Source organism: Dermochelys coriacea, chromosome 1 (genome assembly GCF_009764565.3).
Source record: "Dermochelys coriacea isolate rDerCor1 chromosome 1, rDerCor1.pri.v4, whole genome shotgun sequence".
Classification (NCBI taxonomy): Eukaryota; Metazoa; Chordata; order Testudines; family Dermochelyidae; genus Dermochelys; species Dermochelys coriacea.
Window position 1 is genome coordinate 287,202,017 of NC_050068.2, and position 26,513 is coordinate 287,228,529.

At 41.2% G+C, this 26,513-nt stretch overlaps 1 protein-coding gene across 4 annotated transcripts in view; it reads right to left on the reverse strand.

The window, feature by feature from the left end:
* CNOT2 (CCR4-NOT transcription complex subunit 2) overlaps positions 1–26,513 on the reverse strand; it is a 146,764-nt gene that overhangs the window by 26,030 nt on the left and 94,221 nt on the right. For all 4 annotated transcript variants that reach the window (XM_038397338.2, XM_038397345.2, XM_043493437.1 and 1 more), the window contains 6 exons: positions 11,644–11,710; positions 8,243–8,390; positions 7,426–7,608; positions 4,712–4,791; positions 3,065–3,190; positions 1,009–1,133 (listed from right to left, as the gene is read on the reverse strand). In XM_038397338.2, coding sequence (XP_038253266.1) covers positions 1,009–1,133; positions 3,065–3,190; positions 4,712–4,791; positions 7,426–7,608; positions 8,243–8,390; positions 11,644–11,710 — 729 coding nt within the window. The remainder of the gene's footprint in view (positions 1–1,008; positions 1,134–3,064; positions 3,191–4,711; positions 4,792–7,425; positions 7,609–8,242; positions 8,391–11,643; positions 11,711–26,513) is intronic.

A 26,513-nucleotide genomic window follows, 5' to 3' on the forward strand; every position in this document is an offset into this window, starting at 1 on the left:
TTCTTATTTAAATGTTTCATGTCATCTGTCCAGTAAATACTGTATATGTAACAATATGAATGACAAACTAGAATCACAAAAACCCACCAATATTTGCCAAACCTTGCTATCATCAAACTACACTGGAATATGGATAGCTGAGGACAAACAACCCCAAACCATGCAATTACACTATTAATATTCACATTACTGATAGATACCAATACTACCAAACTTTCAGAATCAATAAACTTATACATGTAAAGATGTAATAACTAAAAGGCTGCAGAATAATCTTGTCGTTTAAGTATTAGGAGTTAGAAATCTTAATTCCTGACTATGACACAGATTTCCTGTGTGATATTTGAGACTATATTAAGATCACTTTATCCCTGTGCCATTATTTCCCTATCTATAAAAAAAAACAAACAAACGGGGAATAACAATATTTACCTAGCTCTCAGGGACATTGTCAGACTTAACTCATTACGTTTGTAAAGAATGTTGAGAACCTCAGTGGAAGGTGATGTAGTGTGGAAAGTATTATTATTGTTATTGGAGAAAGTAACATGTGAATCTACCTAAGAAGAGGGAGCTGAACTGGAAGTATTTTCCTATGTTAAAACTCAGCACGGGGAATTTTAGAACAATTATATCTTGATTCTAGAAGCAAACTTTGTGATATATACCTGAAAGAAACAATTAAACTCAGGTTTTCTAGCTCCAAAAGTGTACATAAGAGTACACAGGACTTTTTGAAACTGAGAAAGTAATTTGATTTCCTTCCACCCCAAATAATCTGTTATCAAGGTCATTTTCATGGTCAGAAGACAAGTGATTCCCCAGGAGAGCCAATCTGCATAGTACATATAGTGATATTTCAATTACTGAGTAGTTTATAGAAGACCTCTTAAAATTTGTCATCTGGAAGTACAAGTGTACTCAAATTGCTTTACTGCCAATTTTAAACTAAGTTGTTGAAAAACAAATGAACTGGAGGAAAAAAATAAAGTTAAAACATTTACTTACAGATTTACTGTCATCATTACTTGATGTTGGATCTTTGTAACTGGAGCCTGGTAATGCTGGAAAATCTTCATTGTGTATTGAGAAGTCCTGGGATTGCTCACTTGCTGGTTTTGTTACCATTCCGACTATGATCCAAATGAGAGCAAGTACAATATTAATAACTTATGAAAACATTTTTCTGCTGCTGCTTTTATGAGCGAGTGGTACAGTGCAACAGACTTTAAAAGAACAGGAAATATGAAAAAAAATGAAAGTGTGTTGGTTTACTGGAACCGTATCTCACTGACTCAGTTCTCTTATTTAAATTAGATGTCGTAGAAAACTTTGGGACCAAATTCATAACTAGCACAACTGCACTGTTTTTATTGAAGTTACACTAAGAATTAATTAGGCCCAATACTTTTACTATTATTAACACTGAACATCTTACAAAACTTCTGAATAAACAGAACCACTTGAGAGGAGTTTTTAAAATATTAAAGCAATTTGATAAAAAGGAAGGAAATAGTGATTTGATAGTACAGATCTTTTTAAACTGAAATGTTTTCCTTTAAATTCTGAAAATGTTTTCTGAAATTTGGTTAGGCTTATATATTTTAAGTAGACATGCAGGTAATTTGCAATAGAACATCACTATGTTATACTTGCCAGTGACTTAAACAGTAGGAAAAATGCAAGTCTACAGATATCAGCTGACCTCAATGCTCTGACCCTAATTTCAGAAAAGTAGGTCATTCATACTGGCAGATGGGATCCAAGGACTGAAGAGCAGCATTATTTATTACGACAATATTTAAAAAAAAAAAAAAAAAAGACTCCGGGGTCAACCTCTTGCTCAGACACACAGAAATAATATAGTAATCTGGCTGCAAATTACTCCTCAGACCTATCATGCAGGGTAAATGCACATAGAAAGAAACCTAGAGCTCATCTTCCAGAGGTTCTGGATAGGTGTAGATGAGCAAAAGTGTATTGATACAAGTTGACATTAGACATTTTCCAGTGTTCTGAGGTCAAGAAGAGACCAGAGCTCCCTTTTTTTTTTTTCTTCTTCTTCTTCTCAATTTAGGAAATAGGTTGACTGAATCCTGTTTCTTCTTTCTTCTGAATAAATGGATTCTGGCATTTATAGAAGCAAATGAGATCTTTTAGCAAAATGCTGATCGATATTCTAAAGGTAACAGCTTTTTCTGTCAGAAATTTGGAGAATGAGCTAAAAAGAACTTAATACCCTCTTTCTTGTAGTACCCAATGATAATTTATATAACAGCAAGTTATATGCCCAAGTGATATGCAGAAGTGATATGCAATGCAAACATATATTAAGCAACAAGAAAAAATTGTACTTTGAGGCCAAGCTACCCTGGGTGACTTATTCTAGAAATTACATGAGCAAAGATAATTTTTAACTATTCTACAAGTAGTTCTATTGCATAAGATTGGTATCTATTTAGTACTTTAAAAAATCCATAAGCATCAAGTACTATGTTCACTATTAAAAAGTCAATAGGTAGCACAGTATAGGAGGAAACTGTAGCATCTCTGATATGATGTTATATCTCTTAGCAAATGCTGACTTTTTAATGTTAATAACTGTACCAGTCAGATTTTATTTCTAAAATCAACTATTTAGAAGATACGCTGTGACATTTTGACCAACAGGCATCTAAAAGACAGGCAATCAATTTGACAGGAAACAAAAAACTGAAGCTATTTAAAAATATGCATATCCAGACTAAAAAAAATTGCCAGTTTTCAAGCAAAGGTGAATTTAAACAGCTGAATTATAACAACTTGCAACATGTTTGAACTCAACTGCTAACCGAAGAGATGTTGGGTAACGTTTTCAAAAGCATCAAGGTGACCAGACTAAGTGTCTCAGTCACTTTTGAAAATATGACTTAGGAGCCTAAGTCTTATTGATGGTCAATGGGACCTAGGCACTTTTGAAAATGTTACCCACTGTCTCATAACAACACATTACAAACAGCCATAGGTGAATCAGGCAAGTAAACATTTATTTTATTCAACCAAGTTTTCAGAAGCACATTCTTACCATACGGAGCCCTTCCAGCTAATGGGTTTATTAATGGAGTTGGGTTGCCACTTCCTTCCCTTCTATTTCTGTCTGCTAGTGCTGGAAAATCTGAAAGGTCCAATCCTGTCACATTTTCACTTCCATCTAAAATAAAAAGCACTCCATTTTTTAACCCCCTTTAATTGTTTACACAGGGACTGCAATACATGAAATCAAGTTTTTCTTCATAAAACAATAAAAGGATCAGAAATATTTTCTTTTCATGAACACGTATATTCAAACAAACTGATTTTTTTAAAATGTTCAAATGCACACCACCTCCTGTCACCAAGATGTGATTTCATGGTTTACAGTGCTAGCAATAGATGATATGCTGAAGAAATAAAATCCCACCACTAAAGGTAGGAGAACACTTCTTTTCTCTTCATGTTTCTATCAGTATTTCGTATACATTAAAAAAAAAAAAAAAGCCTAGATGACAAGGCTAGGCTATAGAGCATTTTTTGTTTTTAAAATAGCAACTCAATAATATATGCTAAGAGTCATGAATGTGACACTGTACCTGTACATTACAGGACTGAAGTTATCAGTGGTTCCAAAGTGGGAAAGAAAGGCTTCACTGACAATAGGGAGCTAGCAAGAGAAGGGTTTGGAGAGGGGAAGTAGTAATATCAGTGGCAGCGCTGTAGGAGATCTTTAATCGCTACTAACTCAGGACAAGGCAGAATAATGAAGCAATTGTAGAAGACACGTAGTAAAACCCAGGGTAAGGCATGAATTGCGATTTGCAACTGGTATCAGAGTATATACAAATTTTGAATTACAGTTTTATAATGCCATCACAGGGTCTAATGACTACACAAACCACTTGGGCATTACCCTTTTACTTTATGACATCATCAGTACTTTTAAGATGTAATTATAACCTTGTAGTTATATACAGAAAGCTTAGTATAGCCATACATACCTAAAGTAAAGAATTTTTCTGGATGATTTTAGATATAGTTTTCTTAATACAAATGAACAGTCTGTAATTCCTAGAAAGAGTCACAACCCAGACTACTGATTTAAAAGGATCATTTTTTATATCTAAGAGGAGTTGGAAATAAGGGAAGATTTCTAAAAATAGTTTAAGAAGTTGTTCACCATAATATTTTCATACTAAACTGATACTTTCCCCCCACAGATTAATGAACATTTAACAGGATCATCCCTTTGTTGTCCCTGGATCTTTAAATTATTTTTGACTTTGAAACTGAATGGCTGTTATGAATGTGTATATATTTAAAAAAAAATCCATGCAAAACAAACTATTTTCAGTGTAATTTAAGTTTTTCTACTTTGTTTTTAAAAGTAATATAAATATTAATTTCTAGTATAATTTCAGAAGTGTTATTTTTATGCCATGTGCTACTTCCTAAATATATTTTGTATTTTCCATATGATCTTAAAAACTGAATTACACATTTGTCATATATTAATGTCAGCGTTCCAATTTATATGTATATTCTTAAGTAATGGAAACAATTCTGTACAAAGGCATTAAGCATAATTACAAAAAAATCACAATTAGAGACAAATATCTTTAACAATTTGGGGTTTTAACCAGCTAACATACATACCTCCTATTGTACTTCATACTCTACCTATTTAAAGGAAACTCACCTGTTCCATTAAAAATGTTACTTGATAAGGAGTTATTCATTCCAAATGCCTGATTCCTGTTCATTCCAAATCCAGACATACTGTGCACAAAAACAAAAATTCAGATACAAGAAATAAACACTTTCTAACTTCAACTGAGTGAGAGAAGACAGGACAAGAAAGGAAAACGAAGAAACTTCATTAACACCTCACTTGAGTTACTACAGGCTAAGAAACCTGCACTCATCTTTCAAATTCAGTTTTCACTGTTTTATACTTTGCACTTGTCAAATCTGTATAAACAATGGGGCAATTAAGACAATTTTATTATAAACGGCTAACAATAGACTATTAAGAAAAATGCTCAGAGACTTAAGGATAACGGAGCCATAGGCATTAAAATAAATTCATAAGTGAATCATGACAAAGTTGACATATCTATGGATAAAGAGAATACAGTAGACACCATCTTGACTTTGCTAAAGTACATGATACAATAAAGTCAAAATGGTATTTCAACAAGATAATCTCGGCTTGATCTGTCAATGCTAACTCTTATTTTCTCTCATGCTTTATTAAGAAAAGCAATTAGTCCATGGTTTAAAAAAAGATAAAGTAAAAAAGGCTATCCCCCTTAACCTTTTGTGTTTACCGTTTCCCATATGTGGGCACACATCAATCAGGGAACTAGACAACTTGCTTTGCCTACTAGTAGCCATAATCACCCTTGGAGGGGCAAGAGAAACTGCTTTCAGTTCCCCTAACGCAGTTCAAGAGATTGAGTAGGGGAACAGTAAGTGCAGAATGACCCTGTTCAGCTTGGCTTCAGCAACGTGGTGTATTTGGAATACATCAAACCCTTTGACTTCTATCTATCAGCCACTTGAAGAAACAGATTTCTGGCATCTTCTGGAATTCTAAATGAGGTGAGAACACTGACAAAACCGTCGATCATGATGTAGTTAGTATGGGCATGCAACATAGCCTGCTGATATATAGTACTTTTCACACAACACATCTCAACAAATAAAATCCAGCAATTAAAAGAGTCCTCAAACTAGGGATTTCAGAGAGATACAAGAGGTCAGACAGCCGAAGAAAAAATTGCCCCAGTTATTTGTTACTTGTGTGTTATCCAACTTTATATCAATACATAGTGCTGCCTCTTTAGGAAAATGGAGGTAGCTGATGAGGAGAAAGTTAAATATTCTACAAATTTTGAAACAGCCAACACACTGTTTAAATTGGGGAAAATGTTCAGAGAATATTTTATGGAAGTGATCATCAATTATGTGACCATCGAGAAAATTCATAAAATCTTCATGAAGTTTTTAACTTTATTCACAATAGTACTGATATCTGTAAATTTAGTGTTAACAGTGACATTTGTAGTATACTTTAACATGTGTATTTATAGACTTTTATGTACATATTTGCCTTTAAAGTCAAATGAATAACTCCACTCTGGAAATATCTTCAATAAAAAATAGCAACCTGGAAACTAGTGATCATCCTTTCCTAAATGGGAGAGGGATGCAAGAAGAAAACATATGATGTACAAAAGATGAAGACAACAATTCAAAAGCTATTGCAGACTGGGATTTCAATATCTCTGAATTACTGTTGAAAACTAAGAAAAGGGGCATCTCAATTAATGTTAATGAGCTTTTTTTAAAAAAACAAAAAAAACAAAAACAAATCACAACAATTTATTTGCTCCTTTATTTGTGGATATTCATTACAGCTAACATGCTGAGGTAGCCTATAGAGTGAGAGGACCAAAAGACCCCTCTCATGCCACAAGGCAGGGATTTTAACTACTGCTGCCAGATCCCTACTGTGGCTGGCTGAAGAGATCATCAAGATCTTCTTTTCTTGAAGTGGATAGGAATTGTACAAACTAAGAGATTAAAAACATTATCTTAAAATTTCTCTCCCTCTCATTCTTCTTTTACATAATGTTGGGTTGGAGAAGGCATATGACTGACGTGAGTTAGTTTGCGAACAGTACAGAGAGATTTAAATGAAGAAAAGGTGAGGATTGGGAACACTGCGATTGGGTGGAAATACTACTATAAGATGTGGTAAAGCAGTTATAACCAAACTACAGTAGTGATTCTATTTAATTGTTTATATAAATAGGTAACTTCAAAAAATCAATATAAACCAAACATAGAATTATCAATAACTTAACAGTAACACAGCGTAAGATAAACTGAGACCTATGCCTACAGTGGAAGGAAAGGAACAGAGGCTGTTTGCAACGAATGCTCAGCTCTACAGGAGGGCAAGTCATTGCTTTCCAAATGGTTGCGTGGCTTGCAGCACGGAGGCGCAAGACTCCAAAGCATGTGAATCTACAAAGGCAATTCTCAAAGAACAACTATTATATTTTTAATTCTTGCCTTACTTTTTTCCAAATGCATTTAATGTAACTTATAACCAGTACTAAAGTTAAAATGTGCAAAAAAAAAAAAAAAGCCAACTTGCACTTTAAAAACAATTGTTTAAATATGCATTTTTGCAGGAACAGTAGTGGATGACCAATAGCCAGGCAAAATTTAGTTTGAAGGCGAGAGTCTTATGTACATTTCAAAGCAGATACACAGTCTCCTGGCAGTAAGAATTTACCACTTCAAACTTTAAAATAATGGACAAAACTAGATTTTTATTTCAGGAATGCTGCTGAACATGCCCATACCTGCATGTATATAGCTTGACCAAATCAGTCTTACCTGTTCACAGTAAAAGGTTGTCGAGAGGGTTGCTGCTTTGGCATACATATTATGCTAGGCGAGCTTCTGTTGGGGCTGCCTAACCCTGAACTGCTCATGCTGTTTGTCCTGCTGGGAATTCCAATGCCCTGACCAACCTGGGAGTGGTTCATCATATTCCTAGGATTCATAGGCAATATACCCCTGAAAGAGATAAACCATCCAAAAAGTTGAACCTATACAACACTGTTCAACTTAAGAATAGAAATGAAACAATTTTTTAGGCCGTCAAGCTAGGTTTATGAATAATTTCAATATTGCACATCATTTACGCAATTACTTCTCAGTAAATGGTACAGAGTTTTAGGTTTCTTCAGAAAAGTCATATGCTCCTTTATACAATGAGTGAGACAAATCCTTGGTCGGGTCTAGTGTAGAACACTTATTAAAAAAATATATGAAGTGGAAAAAAATCTTGTGTGAAATCATATAGCTAAATCAACTGATTTATAAAATCTTTTGTTAATATTAGTGCTTCTGTCCTATCCCCTTGATATTCTGAATGCTGTATAACATGCATACAATTTTAACCACACATTTACCCAAGCAGTCAAATGATGTCTTGTGTTCCTGCAACAGAATTTGCAAGAGAACACTATCCTTACACATACAAACACTGTATTACAAATATAATTTTCCTCAACACAGGCAGTGATCCATAAAAGGAAATATTTTTTCTTTATTATTAACTATAATGTAAAGTAGTTTAGGTAAAATATGCTTAAAAACGGCTCTGCAGAAAAACGCAATTGCAGAAATATCAGCTACCAATAAATACCTGCTCGGAGATGGAGGCGTATGAAGTGACATTGTTGGTACCCCTGTTGTTGGCGTTACGTGGCTCGGTAACTGAGTGCCTTGTGATAAGCTGCGATTTAACTGAGGGGTATTGTTGCTCATTCCCCTCATTGGAAGGCCTAGTGCACCTATTGAAAAAAATTCAGAGGGGTGGAAATATGTAGCAATCAGGAACAAAGTGTTATCCATCTGGTGTTGATGGGAACTTAACCTAATTTGACAATTTTAAAAAAAATATTAGTGTAATTCTGCAAGGAAACGAAGTGAAAAAATTAAGTCCTTACTTACATGATCTAAACTCAGTTATTTCAAATATGCTGTCTTTTTGTAATTTTCAGAAAAAAGGTTTTTTATTTGAAAGGTTTTCATATTTGACGAGCACTACCAAAATTGCATTTCCATTGATATTTGCATTCTACAGTAAGTGTTACAGGTTTAATTTTATATCAGTAATTTGCAGGTTTTAAGGTTCCGACTGGTTTATTAGACTCAATTCTGAAATCTAGTTTTAAAACTGAAGGAACAGTATAAAAGAGTGTCCTGACTCTCATTTTGTATGTTGAAAAACTTTAATTATATAAGCAATAAGCAAGACTTAATGTTCTTCTTTAAAGTGTCTTACAATCTTGTTTAAGAATTTGGTTTTTTGTCATTTATTGGCATCATGTTTATCTTCTAAAAAGCTAAGTCAAACAGCATTTCATGTAAGCATTAAAAACAATACATATTTGGCTGAGTCCACATGCACTTTGTAAGAGCATTTTTAAAATGAAAGTAGGAAAAAATCAGACTCGTTTTTAAAAACACTTAATTAAATAGAAAAATATGTATTTGGCAAAGAGCAATAGTTGTAACTGGACCCCCCCCCCCCCAACATTAGACAAATGCTATTTCTAGAATAGGCTACTTACACAATTTAGAATGATTTTATACTAAATATAGTACATTTAAATTAATGCAAAATTTCAAGTAGAAGATACATTTTCAGAATGTATAAGCGGATACACACTTGGCCTGTGTTGAAAACACTCATCTTATGCAAAACAATACGAACTTCTTTCAAACAAATATTAATAATTTAGTTTTCAATACTATGCTTTTTAGAATTGTTTTCTGTCAAGTATAAAGTGCTTCTTCTTGAGCACAGAAATTCAACACCTGTAATTAATTTAAGTCTAATGTTCTGAAATTAGAGAAAAGTGAGACTTTAACTGTCCACTAATATAATAAAAATCATTGTGAATGCCAGACTACACGTTCAGTATTATTGTGTTCAACAAATGCTTCACCATAAATGTGTGGGTGTATACAGCAAATAAAGAAACCATTTCTGCGTGAAAGACAAATAAAATGGAAATTCACATTATTTAAAACAATTGGGACAAAAAAAAATACTCTGTGGAGAAATGCTTTCTTTTGTTTTCTGAGGACATTTTCAAATATTGTGTATTACTTTCTCCTGATTCACAAATCAATTTTTCTATTTAAATTTGAAAAAAATTCTGAATTATGTCCAAATATAACAAAAAGGAAATTTCATGTAATATATATGGAGAAACAAAACTAGCACATATAACAGTGTAGCTAAAAAAATATTCCTCATAATTGGTCAATTGGTTTGGCAGCAAGGTGGTAAACTAAATCTCTAAGGAACTGATTTAGAAGTTGACCTCACAGTGCAAAACACAGGAAGCATTCTCTGCAGAAAGTGAGAGAGAGAGAGAGAGAGAGAAAAATAGATTTCAGCTGTCCATCCACAAATTTACGAGACTTGGAGGATCAAACGCCATCTGTTTTACATATATTCAGATATAAAAAAATATTCTATGTAAAACAGATGGCGTTTGATCCTCCAAGTCTCATTGTAAATTTGTGGATGGACAGCTGAAATCTACTTTTCTCTCTCTTTCACTTTCCCATGTTAATACTTCCAATAGCAATGACTTCAGTTGACCATTGGAGAAAAAAAATAAAAAGCTAATTTTGTGCCTGAAAATCGGGTTTCTTTAACTCAGATTTACAATATTCCCATTCCAGAACAAGGCACATACATAGCTGGATAATGAAGCAGATGCTACTACTCCAAATCTAAGTATGTTGGCATGTTCAATTTTATTCTTCCAAAAAACATTTTAATGGTTAAACATCATCTAGTCCCCAGCATGGCATTCCAGACTTTGGGAAGAAATAGAAGCCTGTTCTAGTATGACCTTTAGAAAGTAGTTTCTACTTTAAGCATGATTCCACTTAAGATAGATTGCACTTTCAGTCAGTTCTGGCTGTGATGCCTAAATATTAGGTTGTTAAGAAAAATGTATTAGATCATCTGGGTGACTTAATGGGCATAATGAATACAATTACAATGAATAAAAAGGTACAAAAATAGCTACAGCCCCAAGCTATAAAGATAGCGGAGACTAAAAGAGGCTCAACAATGCCAGATTAAGACCCCAAAAATCAGAATTAAGCTTCACTCCTTCACTTCATTGCCTAGAAATGGATTTAAAGAAAATTCATCATTGAAATGAATGTACCAGTAGGTCTAACACTGTTACTCATCAACAATCTATGGGGCAACCACTCTTGCTATTAAGAGCTTGAATGTTATTCAAAGAAAAATTAAATACTGTATCAGAAAGAATGCATCTTCTAGGAGACAATACACTTGCCCTGTCCAGCTAAAAAAGTCACTTGCTAAAATACCCTACAAGATACTTTACATACAGTGTCTGCTGCCAATGGAAATTGACTAGAAAATTCCAATCAAGTCTACTCAGGAGGTGTTAAATACTTAAAATCCTCCTGTAAAGCACACAACCAGTCTTTCTGCAGCTTCTAATTTAAACTTTTAACAGATGCAGGCAGAAAAGGAAGAAATGGAGGGTGGAAAAATAACTATTAACCATGAATATTTTCCCCAGCTTTACTACCTCGCATTTTACAGACAGAATTAAGAATGACCAACTTTTAGAAGAGAATCAATTTGCCTTTTGTGGGTATACAATACCACATTACAAATCAAGCTATTCACTTGATTCTATATCTATTATTCAGAAAACTAGGTTTATTTTGGCCTCTTATTTTAGTTTTCTTTTTAAAGTCATGGCTAAGCCACAGATATTCTTTATACAGTGTTTAACTATAGACTATTTTAGGTGATATTTATTTAGCAACTGTAGACCATCAAATCATGGCAAATGCATAAAAAACTACTAACCCAGTCCTAAAATGTATCTGGCACAGGTCACACACATAAAAAGACATGCAACCTCTCCTATGTAATTAACAGAAAAAACAATATGCATATTCTCCCTCAAGATGTAAAAATGGCACATCCATACATCATAAAAGAAGCATATCAATAATAAACAGAGTACTTACTTTGTTGCCCGTATAAACTTGCCCCAAACTGAGACAGCTGACCTGATGTAGATGGTGATGCCAGCATCTATATTAAAAAAAAAAAAAAAAAAACCAACGAGTTTTTACCAAAAGGACAAAGATAGATAGATACTTCATTGCTCTAAAAAAATGATACCTAAAGTTTGTAATATCATACTGATGTTAATATCAAACTTCACTTTCAGTGGTCTCAAACATCCCACTCAGTTGCTTCTGGAGCAATAAATACAACCACACACAGATCACTAGAGAGATTTTTTCAAGGTATACAGAGGACAGTTTAATGACTCAAAGTAAGAAGACTCTAGCCAGAGGAAAAGCAACTCTATACCTACACTTTACTAATAACGAATAACTGATTTAGAATAGGAAAACGTTAAGGAAGCTTGGAACCAGTGACCATAAGCTACCTGAATTCAGTATAGAAAGGGATAGGTTCACAGAACAGTGCAGTTGTTTTAGGAAAGCAAATCTGGAGGGGAATAAGATATCTATTAAAATCCACCAATGAATAAAAATTGTAAAATTCAAGAATGTGATATAAGTGAGGCATGACAAATCTCAATTCCTCAGAAAAAGAAAAATACAAAGAACAAAAACCAGCTATTGTGAATTTATGAGACAAAGACATGAAGTTAAAAGAAAAACCTGTAGTGGAATTTATGAGTGAGGCATCCAAATAAAAAGTCACACAGTGATGTCTAGAAGAGGCAACAGAAAAAGAGTAGGAATTAGAGCTAGCCCAGAAGATTAAGTGGACTCAAGATAGCATTTAGAAATATTAATGGGGAAGAGGAGTCGAACAATTAAGCTGAAAGGGAGATTCCAGAAAATCTGTTGGTTAAGAGTAGGTGACTGAATATTAAGAAAATATGAACATTAATAGCTGGTGACTGATATACATAACAATTAAGTAATTAGCTATCAAACTACTTGTAGCACTTACAATTATGTTTTGAAAAAATCAGAGAACTTGAGAGGTACTGGACAATTAGCACTGGACGTTTCTATAGCCAGTAAAATATTGGAACAAAGATTAAGAGAAAAAAATTATAGCAGAGGATAATGGAACCATAACTAACAGCCTGGCTTAATGAAGAATAAATCTTGGAAGACAATGTTTTTGTTCTGAGGAATTACAAAAATAATCACATTTACTGTGTCATGAACTGTTATTTGAAAAGATTATTCAAATTGTCTTGGCCTGAGAACAAAGGTGGAAAGATTATAAAAATGGCCATTGATTCAATAGCAATGTACTCAGTTGGGGAAGTCTAGCTGAACTAACTATGAGTAGATATAGAAAAGGAGTACTTGTGGCACCTTAGAGACTAACAAATTTATTAGAGTATAAGCTTTTGTGAGCTACAGCTCACTTCATCAGATGCATGTAGCTCACGAAAGCTTATGCTCTAATAAATTTGTTAGTCTCTAAGGTGCCACAAGTACTCCTTTTCTTTTTGCAAATACAGACTAACACGGCTGCTACTCTGAAACCTATGAGTAGATATGACATTCTTACTGAGAACATGAGATACCAAGCTCTCCCAGAAGATATCTGACTAAATTGATTTTGCAACACTTACCCCACCCTACCCCAAAAAAAGGGGGGAGGGGAGAATTCAAATGGTTTTCCATATGCCTGTTTCAGACTGAACAGAGGTGGTATTTCTTGGATAAATGTCACAAGAAAGTAGTGCATACTACAGTTTTGGTATTTTATATAGTGGTACTATACACTTACGTAGATAGAAACACTTATAGGCTATGAAGGTGCTCTGGTTTACTCTGTGATGCTGGTATAATTGATTCCCATGCCATTAGGAAATTCTCACAATGACAGATGTTGCTATCTGACATTCCCATTAACAGATGCCTAAAATCTTGCTTTATTTTTTGCCATCTTTTCATCTTTCAGATCAACACTGAAATATTCCGCTCAGTCCTGGCACTTAACATACACTGGCTTCTTAGAATGACTAGTTTATTCATAATTATGGCTTCTGATTTGCTTCATATAAGTTACAGAAGATTTAATAAGAAAATGTATAATATTAAAAAGGATTCCTTCCTGAATTCTAGAAATAAAGGTCAATACAACTTAGAGGCATTAAGTTGAATCAGGGCCCTGACCTCCAACAAGGTATGTAAGCACACACTTAAGTTTAAACATGTGAACAGTCCCTGTTAAGTCAATTACATTTTTGGGACATGCTGAAGTATGCTGCTGAACTTGGGTTCTATTTTATAAGAAACTGCTAACTTAATAAGGGTAGGGAAAATCCTTATGGAACTCTGGTTATTGAAAATGGATGGGTTGACAAGACTAAATTTTGTGGTTCTCAAAACATCAGTAAGGAGAGCACCCCAAAGCATCCCTAAGATGTGTCTATCTGAATGACAAGGTTATCTCAACACACTTTTTCTTGTGGTGAAAAAATTAGAGGGGCCACATTATACACACTGAAGTAGGATATTTGGTATTTATGGCCTAAAAGGCAAATAATGTGTTTGTATTTCTTCCCACAATGGCAAATTTAATCGAATGTGTCTACAGGAAACTCAGAAAAGTTGTTCATAGGTCCTTATGGTCTGCATGATCTCAATTTAATGAACACATCCTCAGGTCATAGCTAAATGGATGAATGCCTCAGGGAAGGAAAAGCAGAAAAATAGTTACTTACCTCTCGTAACTGTTGTTCTTTGTGATGTGTTGCTCATGTCCATTCCAATAGATGTGCACGCGCATGATCGTTGGAAGGTTTTTCACCTAGTGGTTCCCATCGGGTCGGCTGTGGAGACCCCTGGAGTGGTGCCTTCATGGTGGTGAATATAGGTCCCTGCCGACCGACTGCCTGCTTAGTTCCTTCTTGCCAGAATACTCCGACAGAGGGGAGACGGGTGGGATTTGGAATGGACATAAGCAACACATCTCAAAGAACAACAGTTACGAGAGGTAGGTAACAATTTCTTCGAGTGATTGGTCATGAGCATTCCAATAGGTGACTTCCAAGCAGTTTCCCTGGGGGAGGGGTCGGAGTTCACCTGGTTGCTGAGTGAAGGACTGCCCTGCCAAAAGCTACATCGTCCCTTGCCTGTTTGGTAATGGTGTAGTGTGACATGAAGGTGTGGATGGAAGACCACGTTGCTGCCTTGCATATGTCCTGGTTAGGGACCTGCACCAGGAATGCCGCAGACAATGCCTGTACTCTCATGGAGTGTGCTGTAAGTGGAGGGGTTGGAATTTTAGCCAGGTTGTAGCACGTCCTGATACAGGACTTGATCCATGATGAAATGTGCTGGGACGAGATCGGGAGCCCCTTCATCCTTTCTGCGATTGCAAGAAAGAGCTGTGGTGACTTATGAAATGGCTTTGTATGCTCAATGTAGAATGCTAGGGCACGCCTAACGTCCAGGGAATGGAATATGTGTACTCTGTTACTGGCATGAGGCTTAGGGAAGAACACAGGTAAAAATATGTCTTGGTTCACATGAAACTGGGAGACTATCTTCAGCAGAAACGCAGGGTGAGAGCGTAGCTGCACCTGGTCTTTATAAAAGACCGTATAGGAGGGCTCGGAAGTCAGCGCTCTGAGCTCGGATATCCTTCTGGTCGAGGTTATGGCCACCAGAAAGGGCACCTTCCAGGAAAGGTAGGACAGCGAGCAGGTTGTCATGGGCTCGAAAGGGGGCCCCCCATGAGTGCAGACAGGACCAGGTTGAGGTCCCACTGAGGTCCCCATCTTACCTGGGGATAAAGCCTGTCCAAGCCCTTGAGAAACTGGCCCACCGTGGGATTGCCGAAGACTGACCTACCTGCTGCCCCCAGTGGAAGGCCAAAATGGCAGCCAGGTGTACCCTGAGAGATGATATTGCCAACCCTTGCTGCTTGAGGTATTACAGGTAGTCCATAACAAGGGGAATTGGGGTTAGCTACGGTTTGGTGCCCCTCTGCAGAGACCAGATGGAAAAGTGCTTCCACTTTGCCAAGTTTGTGGCGCAAGTGGATGGTTTTCTACTCCCTCACTGGGTCCGAACGCTGAAGCTCAAGAGGGTTCAGCCATAGAGAGTTTCCACGCCATGAGGTGGAGGGACTCCAGGTTGGGGTGTTGTAGACGGCCATGGTCGTGTGTGATGAGGGTCGGGCACACAGGAAGGGCTACTGTGGTCTGTCCACTGAGAGGTTCAACAACATGGTGAACCAGTGCTGGGGGGGCCATGCTGGCACTATGAGGATCAAGGAAGCCCTGTCCCGGCGAGTCTTGAGGAGGACTTTGTGTATGGGGGGGGGGGGGGAGAAGACGCATACAGCAGGTGACTTGTCCATGAAAGGTGTCCGCGATGGAGCCTGAGCTGTGGTTCAGGAAAGAGCAGAACCACTGGCACTTCCTGTTGCTCTGCATCCCGAACAGGTATATGTGGGGAAAGTGCCACCTCTGAAAAATTGAGTGCGCGATGTCTGGCCTGAGGAACCAGTTGTGACTGTGAAATGAGCAGCTGAGGCGATCGGCTAGCTCGTTGTGCACACCTAGGTGCAACGCCTCTAGGTGCATCGAGTAGGTGATGCAAAAGTCCCACAGCTCAAGGGCTTCCCGGCAAAGGGAGTGGAGGGAGCACCACCCTGTTTGTTTATATAGAACATCGCTGCAGTGTTGTCCGTCAGTACTGACACTCATGTGCCCTGAAGGCAGGCCTGGAATGCTTGGCATGCCAGATGAACTGCCCTCAGCTCCCTTACGTTGATATGCAGTGATAGTTCTGTGTGGGACCACAGGCCTTGGGTTCTGATATTGTCCTGATGCCCTTCCCAACCAAGCACTGAGGCTTCCATGACTAGGGATAGCATAGGTTGGGGTTTGGCAAAGGGTATTCCCACACAGACCACTTGTGGCTGCAGCCATCAGTGGAGAAACTCGAGAATGCGAGGGGGGAGGGTAACTGTGGCAGGCGCCTCTTATTATTTCTGCCCCATCTCTTGGACGAGTCTCACCTGGGAGGCCCAGAGGAGAAACGGGACAGGGGCTGAGGCTTAAAAGGCTTTCTTTGGGGTACAAGGGTGTGGATCCCCTAACACTTAAAAGTCGTCCCCAAGGCCTTAAGGCTGTGCAGGCAAGAGTCTGTATTTTGGGTGAACAGGCCTGCACAGTCAAAGCGGAGGTCCTGAATTGTGTTCTGGTCCTCAGGTGGTATTCCAGACACCTGCAGCCACACACTGTGCCTCATTGTAGTGGCAGTGACCATAGTCCAAGCCACCGAGTCCGCCATGTCTAACGCGGCCTGGAGGGAAGTTCTTGAGGCCGCACTGCCCTCCTCAAGGAGTGCACTAAACCCATTGCGCAAGTCAGCCTATAGTAACTCCTGGAACTTTGCCAATGAGCTCCACTAATTGAAAGCACAGCGGCTAAGTACCGCTTGCTGGTTGGCCACTCAAAGCTGGAGCCCCCCGGTCGAGTAGACCTTTTGGCCTAAAAGGTACAGCTTCTTAGCATTCCATGACTGAGGCGCGGGAGCTGGCTGCCCTTGCCGCTCCTTATGATTTGCCGCATCAACCACCAGAGTCCGCAGTTGGGGGTGGGTGAAAAGGTGTTTGTACCCTTTCCGAGGCACAAAATAGCGTCTTTCCACCCCTTTAGTGATGGGTGCTATTGAGGCCGGAGTCTGCCAGAGCACCTTAGTGATGTTCTGGATCGTTATTAGGGGCAAGGCCACCCTAGATGGACCCTCTGGGGCAAGGATGTCAGCCATCGGATCCGACTCATCCATGACCTCCTCTGCCTGGAGGCTGAGGTTTAGGGCCACCCTACTAAGAAGGTCCTGGTGTCCTCTGGTGTCCATCTGGTGAGGAGACCTGTGGGACAGGGTCTTTCTGCCCTTCTGGCTCTCTGGAGGCTGGATCAGATACCTCGGAGCCTCCTGTGACTGGAGGTGGCTCCAGTGTCACTGATAGCATGGGTTCGGGTGCTGCGCCTAAGCATGAGAGCCCAGAGTCCCTGTCTCATGCAGGGTCCTCAAGAGCCCTGGGGGTGTGGCAAGCCAGCGATGTTGCTGAGAGGGGGCACGGGGTGTGGATGTCACCGATGCTAGCCTGAGCCCTGACCCTGATGGTACGCCCAAGGAGTCCAAAAGGGCCATTGTACTAGGCTGGCCAGGCGACCGCCGGTGCCAATGAGTCAACTGGTCTGCAGTGCCGGGAGCGGTACTGGCTGTGTCGAGACACAGAAGCCTCAGTGTCTGACTCAGATGAGTAGTCTGTGCCTGACCACAGGGGGCGGAGCCCGACGGTGCCGGGAGCAGTACCGGGGTGATGGTGAGTGGCGCCATAACATGGTGGGCTTGCCATGATGATGAACCAGGGGCAGTGCCACCATCAGCACCACAAAGGGTGCTGGAGCCATATGTGGCACTGGAATAGACACTGCAGCCAGTGCCGCTGACAGTGCCTGGACTTGTGGTGCCGGAGCTCACACCTGCAGGGCTGGGGACTGCGCCGTCATGGCAATGAGGTCCCGCGCTGCCTCGTAGGTATTCAGTGTGGAGGGAGGAAGAGCTTGACCTCTCAAATCCTCCTAAGTTGGGGAGTCCACCAGCACCGGACTCAACGGGCCTCCCATTGGAGTCAGCAGTGCCGGGTCTTGAGATCCAGACCGTGCGTGTCCCGCTGGAATCCCCTCATGGCTTCTTGATGGGGGAACGACCCCTGTCCACCTTCTTTTTCTTATGCGGCACTGGGGACTGTGAGCGGTGCCACGTGGAGCGGTGCCACGTGGCCTTACGAGACGGGGAGAGGTGCTGGTGCTCCTTGGAGGAGTCCTCTCTCGGTGCCGGGACATCCCGCACCGAGGCCAGGGCACTGCGCACCAATGATGCCAGTGCCAGCTGGGAGCGGAGGGCTGACTCCCTCAGGAGGAGCTTCAAACGATAGTCCTGCTCTGGGTCTAAAGCTCTTGCAAATTAGGCACTTATCTGTCTGATAGCCCTCTCCTACGTACTTGAGACAAGCAGTGTGCAGATCACCTGTGGGCATAGGTTTTGCACACATCTCGCATGCCTTAAACCCCTGTGACTGAGGCATGCCCCGGTGCTTGGGGAAACTAAGGCGGGGGGAAAGCCCCCAGAGTAAGCACAGCTAACTACAAACTACTGTATAACTAACTAACAGCTATTTACAACTAAGAAAAGGGAACGACTAGGTGGGCACTTGCGAATGCAAGAGACTGAGCAGCTCCAACGACCGTCACTCGCAGTAAGAAGAAACTGAGAAGGCGGCTGGTCGACAAGGACCTATATAAACCGCCACGAAGGCGCCATTCCACAGCTGACCCAACGGGTACTGCTAGGAGAAAAAAACCTTCCAACGATAGTGCATGCAGCAAGCGCGCACCTATTGGAATGCACATGAGCAATCACTCAAAGTAGTTGTTTAAGTTCTTGAACATGACGGATTGCTTAGCCTTCATTACCCGAAGGCCTTCCCCCAAGCCTTCATTACCCAAAACAATGGAATACAAGAATATTACTACTAAATACTTTGTTGAAAGCTACTTATCTCTGTTAAGGTACATGCAACAAACAAGCCTCAATGACCCCATCCAAGATAAATTAGCTGTTTTTTTGTCATATCCATTTTCTTTGAAAAGCGAGTAAACTGGATGGAGAGTGTACACTATCCTAGCTTTTATTATTTCCTTCTCTTTTTGTTTTCCTTGTGGTAACTGAGAACTCATCTGCTTCTAGCTGATCTCTGAGTCAGGGACTATTTGATCTGGATTCAATAGGGAGGACAAATCATTTATTACTTAAACCATTCATAATTCACTGAGAGAAAAATAGTAAGAGAATTTTCTGTAATAAGGATGCCTTGGAATAGGGTGACCAGATGTCCCGATATTTAGTCCTTTCTCCCGCATCCCGACCAATGTACGATCGGCATGCCAATTGTCCCGATCATCAGGTAAGGAGGTGAGCAGGAGAGCGTGGACGGGGCAAAAGAGGCGAGCCAGCAGCAGGCCAGCCAGCAGCTGGCTGCCGGCTGGGTGAAGAGGTGAGCTGGCGGGACTGAGGAGCGAGCGGCCAGTGGGCGGGCGGGCGAGGATGAAGAACCCAGCAGCGGGCAGGGCGAGGAGGCCAGCGGCCGGCAGGTGGGCAGGCGAAGATGAGCCAGCAGCAGGCGGAGGGGGATGGGGCGAGCCAGCAGCTGGCCAACTGGCTGGCCAGCAGGTGGCAGGGTGAAGAGGCGAGCTGGCAGGCGGGGGAGGGGGAGTGAGGAGGCGAGTGAGCAGCGGGCAGGCGAGGGTGAGGAGGCGAGTGAGCAGCGGGCAGGCGAGGGTGAGGAGGCGAGTGAGCAGCGGGCAGGCGAGGGTGGGAGCAGTGAGCCGGCAGTGGCGGCAAGGCGAAGAGGCGAGCAGGGAGGCAGCAGCGGGGTGGGGAGGTGAGCAGCGAGCCAGCAGCAGCGGGATGGGATGAGGAGGTGAGCAGCGAGCCAGCGGCTGGCGGGGTGTGTGTGTGAAGAGGCGAGCAGCACGCGGGGAAAAGAAGCGAGCTGCGAGCCAGAGGCACATGGGGGTTTCTGGCAGGGGAGTGAGGAGGTGAGTAGCAGGTGAGAGGGGGTGAAAGAAGGCGAGTGGTGGGTGGGGGACTAATGAGGGATGCAGCAAGCCAGCGGATGAGGAGGGGTGTGGTGGCGGGGCCGAGCAGGGAGGGGGTGGGACCTGGGGCAGAGTGGGGGCAGACTGTGGGCGAGGCCTACGGCACCGCAGTGTGTCCCGATATTTTAGTGTTGCGATCTGGTCACCCTACCTTAGAAACAACAATTCAGAGTTGCTAATACAGAAAAAAATTGTTTCAATCTATTACTGTGATGATTACATTCAACAATGTTTGAAGTCCAACATAGCATACAAACAATACATATTCTCTTTGTGGTTTTGAAAGGGTATATATGGAGAAAAATGACAAGTCCAGTGGCACCTTAAAGACTAACAGATTTATTTGGGCATAAGCTTTCGTGGGTAAAAAAACCCCTAGCACCCCTCTTCTACTTGTGCTACATTGATGACATCTTCATCATACGGACCCATGGGAAGGAGACTCTTGAAGAATTCCATCTGGATTTCAACAATTTCCAACCAACCATCAACCTCAGCCTGGACCAGTCCACACAAGAGATCCACTTCTGGAAACTACAGTACAAATAAGTGATGGTCACATAACCACCACCTATACCGGAAATCTACTGACCACTATACTTACCTACATGCCTCCAGCTTCCATCCAGGACACATCACACAATCCATTGTCTACAGCAGGGGCTGGAAAACTTTTTGGCCTGAGGGCCACATCAGGTTTCCAAAATTGTATGGAGGGCTGATTACGGGAGGCTGTCTCTCCCCAAACAGCCAGGAGTGGCCCGGCCCCGACCTCCTATCCAACCCCGCCGCTTCTCGCCCCCTGACAGCTCCCCTGGGACTCCTGCCCAATCCACCACCCCCTGCTCCCTGTCCACCCCTGGACCTTCCACCCCGACTGCCCTCTGCTGCCTCATCCAACCCCCCCTCATTCCTGACTGCCCCCCCGGGACCCCTGCCCCATCCAACCCCCGTTCCCCACCCTCTGACTGCCCTGACCCCTATCCCCCCTGCCCTCTATCCAACCCCCCCGTCCCCTTACCCCTCTCTGCCTGGAGCACTGGTGGCTGGCAGCACTACAGCTGCGCTGCCCAGAGCATTACACCAGCGGCGCAGTGCGCTGAGGCTGCAGGGGAGGGGCCAGGGACTAGCCTCCCAGGCCAGGAGCTCAGGGGCTGGGCAGGAGGGTCCTGCCGGCCGGATGTGGCCCGCGAGCTGTAATTTGCCCACCTCTGCTCTACAGCCAAGCCATTTGCTCCAATCCCTCAGACAGAGAAACACCGACAAGATCTTTATCAAGCACTCTTAAAACTGCAATACCCACCTGGGGAAGCAAGGAAACAGATTGATAGAGTGAGACGGGTACCCATAAGTCACCTACAGGACAGGCCCAACAAGGAAAACAACAGAACACCACTGGGCATCATGTACCACCACCAACTAAAACCTCTGCAGCATATCATGAAAGATCTACAACCTATCCTGGGAAAACGATCCCCAACTCACAGACCTTGGTAGGCAGGATAGTCCTCGCTTACAGACAACCCCCAAACCTGAAGCAAATACTCACCAGCAACTTCACACCACACCACAGAAACACTAACCCAGGAACCAATCCCTGTAACAAACCCCTTTGCCTACTCTGTCCCCACATCTACTCTAGCGACACCATCAGAGGACACAACCACATCAGCCACACCATCAGGGGTTCATTCACCTGCACATCTACTAACGTGATATACGCCATCATGTGCCAGCAATACCCCTCTGCCATGTACATTGGCCAAACCAGACAGTCTCTATGTAAAAGAATAAATGGATGCAAATCAGACATCAGGAATGGTAATATACAAAAGCCAGTAGGAGAACACTTCGATCTCCCTGGACATTCAATAACAGATTTAAAAGTAGCCATCCTTCAACAAAAAAAACCTTCAAAAACAAACTTCCAAGAGAAAATGCAGAGCTACAATTCATTTGCAAACTTAACACCATTAATTTGGGCTTGAGGAGGGACTGGGAGTAGCTGGCTCACGACAAAAGCAATTTTCCCTCTCTTGGTATTGCCACCTCCTCCTCAATTATTGGGAGTGGACTACATCCACCCTGACTGAATTGGCCTTGGCAAACACTGGTTCTTCACTTGTAAGGTAACTCCCTTCTCTTCATGTGTCAGTGTATATATATTTATGCCTGTATCTGTAATTTTCATGTCATGCATCTGAAGAAGTGGGTCTTTTACCCATGAAAGCTTAGGCCCAAATAAATCTGTTAGTCTTTAAGGTGCCACTGGACTCCTCGTTATTTTTGTTGATACAGACTAACACAGCTACCCCTCATATATGGAGAGAATCTCAAAAAGATATAAGAGTGACTATGGGCTTGGCTACACTTGAGAGTTAGAGCGCAATAAAGGAGCCCCGGGCACACTAGCTCACTACCCGCCCACACTGGCAAGGCACCTAGAGCGCTCTGACTCCGCGGCTATAGCGCTGCTGGTACTCCACTTCGGTGAGTGGAATAACGTTTGCTGCACCCTCGCTGGAGCGCCACGGTGCCAGTGCGAACGAGGTGTTGCTTTACTGCGCTCTGATCAGCCTCTGGAAATGTCCCATATCCCCTTAAGTCTATTGGCCACTCTTGTAATTGTTTGGAATTGGCTGTAGGAATGAGGAAATACCCTTTGAAAGCTCCATTTCTGACAGTCAGTCGCTTATCTTCTCCGAGACAAAGCAACCATTAGTGTGGACTGCTGTGGGGGGAGGGATAGAAGGGGGGGTCTGTTGCTGTATGAGCTTACAAGACAGCATGCTGACATGCTCTCAGCCCCCCAAAAACCTACTCTCACCCCACATACACACAACACACTCCCTGTCACACTCCACCCCACTCCATTTGAAAAGCACACTGCAGCCACTTGAATGCTGGGATAGCTGCGCATAATGCACCGCTCCCAATGCCGCTGCAAGCGCTGCAAATGTGGCCATGCCAGTGCGATTGAAGCTGTCGGTGTGGACAGACTGCAGTGCTTTCCCTACTGTGCTCTCAGAAGGCTGCTTTAACTCAAAGCGCTCTACATCGGCAAGTGTAGCCATGCCCTATGATATTACTTAAATTCACTGCAGGTAGCACTGGATTAACTCACATGATCCTGCTAGTATTGAAACTCTGGCCTCCTAAAATAGAGAGACTGAAAGGACTTCTAGTATCCTGGATACCCAAGGAGAAAATTTTCCTAGATTATGCATCAGTGATGCTTTAGAAGAGGAAGAGTTTTGTGTGTGCAAATACTGTTATGTTGGACAAAGTTTCTTTCACATGTCTCAGAGTAGCAGCCGTGTTAGTCTGTATTCGCAAAAAAGAAAAGGAGTACCTGTGGCACCTTAGAGACTAACAAATTTATGTAAGCATAAGCTTTCGTGATCTACAGCTCACTTGATCGGATGCATTCGGTGGAAAATACCCACCGAATGCATCCGATGAAGTGAGCTGTAGCTCACGAAAGCTTATGCTCACATAAATTTGTTAGTCTCTAAGGTGCCACAGGTACTCCTTTTCTTTTTTTCATATGTCTATTACTGACAAGGATGTAAACAGTAAATTTAATTAGAAATTCTGAAGTGATGGCTTTTGCTAGTGAGAGAAACAGATGGTATCTTGGTACACCTAAATGGTAGAAAGAGCTCTGATAGTGTGGCATTTTTGACCAAGCTATGCATGAAGTAGAAATGGGACAATGAGAGTGTGGCCAGGAAGATGAGTGAAGATGGTATTAAGTCATATTTGTGACTCCTTTATTCTTGGGCCAGTCAAGGCCTTGCCTGGGCCCCATATGCAAGTTAAAGCAGCCCTATCTACTTGCAGCCATGAAGGACTGGTTCCAGTAGCTAAGAGCAGCTGGAGCACAGAGATGGTCTAACCACACCACTCCACCTTTCCATCATCCCTACTTCTTATGCTAGGGGATGTGGTAATGAGTGGCATAGATCTCTACACCACTCAGGTATTTATATACAGTAGTGGAGGAACACACAGGTGATCAGAGCCAATTCATTTAAAGCCCCTTTGCACTACTGAATAGGCATAATGGTGCCACAGCTCAAGAAAGAATCAAGCACTGTATTTCTAATAAAAAGAAAAGCAGTACTTGTGGCACCTTAGAGACTAACAAATTTATTAGAGCATAAGCTTTCGTGAGCTACAGCTCACTTCGAAAGCTTATGCTCTAATAGATTTGTTAGTCTCTAAGGTGCCACAAGTACTGCTTTTCTTTTTGCGAATACAGACTAACACGGCTGCTACTCTGAAACCTGTATTTCTAATGTAGACTTCAAATCTCAGTCCTAGCTAACACATTCTTCACTTGTCTACAGTGATTTAATTTTGAACTGTTTATGTACCTACACCGATTGCCATTAAAAAGCCAACATCTAAAAACAGTGCCTACGCAACAACAAAAGAAGAATATGGTAATGTGTGGTTTAAGTACAAGGAAAATTGAGTGGTAACCACTTGCAAATGTTAAAATTTAATGACAGCCACTATATATTGGTGGTCAGGAAATTATAGCAATTTTTTTTTTTTAAACAGTAGGATTCAATTAAAGATTGTTTAATATGGCATCCCAAGCATGTACTATTAGGAAATACAAGAGGCTTAATACTCTGTATTTTACCTAAATTTCAGGTGAACTGGAAAGGCACATGAGGCGTCATTTATTAGTTTATCATGAAGGGCACGTTGGCTATTTAATGTATTTGATTTTGTTGTTCAACTCACTTGCATTTTACAGCAATATTTAACCTTAGGCTGAAGCATTATCATCCGTATTATAGTAACAGCTTGAGGCCCCAATCAGGAAGCTATTGTTCCAGGCACTACGTTTAATAATAAATAATAATTTTTTAAAAAGCAGCAAAGAACAGACAATAGTATAGCCAACCTGATTACTGTCATGGATTACTTTGTGGAATGCCTTGGAATAATTCAGAAAGAGTATAAATAAACTAATTTTCTCTCATATACATAGGCGTTCACTGGTCTGCATACTGTGGGTGACTGGAAAAGTGGGTGATTGACCCAATGGAAGAGCCAATTCCTAGGGAAAATATCAAATACAAGGCTACTTTTCTCTTATAGCAATTGACAAAAATAGACAGTTGACCTAATTCACATACTTTAATTTTATTGTTTGCAAAATTTAAAATAAAAGGCAACAGGACCAAAGACTGCAACAACTGAGGTGAGAAAGTCACTCTTGTGCTGCTTGGGTAAGGAGTTGCAAATCTTAAGAGGCCACAATGCAAGTCTTATCACACAAAACTCTTATCACCCCAAAACAGTTGTGAGGTCCAACAACACTCCTCACAAATTCTAGACTTAGATACAAGAAGGAACTGCAACAAATACATTCTAACAACAAACAACTGACAAGGTAACTGTATTGGTTTCTATTATATATGCCGTCATTATCTCCAGATTGGTTTATTGCAATGCAGTTTATCTAGGCTTGATAATATCAGCCCTGAAAAAGTTGCATGCACATTCATTTGAAGTTCCTCAGAAGTTTATGAAATAATCATGCTCTAAAGCTCCCGCAGCAAAGCTGAAGCTGTTTTCCTAGATGGAAGGAGTGGGCAGGTCTATGCTACTGGTTAAGTTGATCTAACTTGCATTGCTGGGAGGGGCGGGAGGGGTGCTTTCTCACATCCCTGAGTGACAAAAGTTTTGTGTGGTCCACACTGGTGCTATGTCAGTGGGAGACACTCCCACCAACACAATTTATGCGTCTCCCCCAGGTGGAGTAATTATGCCGACGGGAGAGCGGTTTCCCGTTGGCATAGCGTGTCTTCACCAGATGTAGCGCTATAGTGTAGACTTGCCCAGTGTAAGCTGTGGTCAATGAAGTGCTGCCTCAGTCCAGTACAGTGAACCTAAACTCAGAGAAAGAAGTAGGAAAAAAACCTAAACTGCCTCAAATCTTGTAGAACGAGCAAATTTAAATCCACAAATAATATCCAGACCAATGGATAACTAAACATATGAGAAAGGTTGATAATTATCATCTTAGCCAGATATGTACACCAAACACAGGACAATCATTCTGTATCTGTGTTACTTTGTTTCTGTTATTTATCTAGCATAACAGGTACCATTTGAATGACATAAGTAGATGAATCACAGTTTTAAAGGGAGACAACACTATGTTGACCATTTAACAAAATT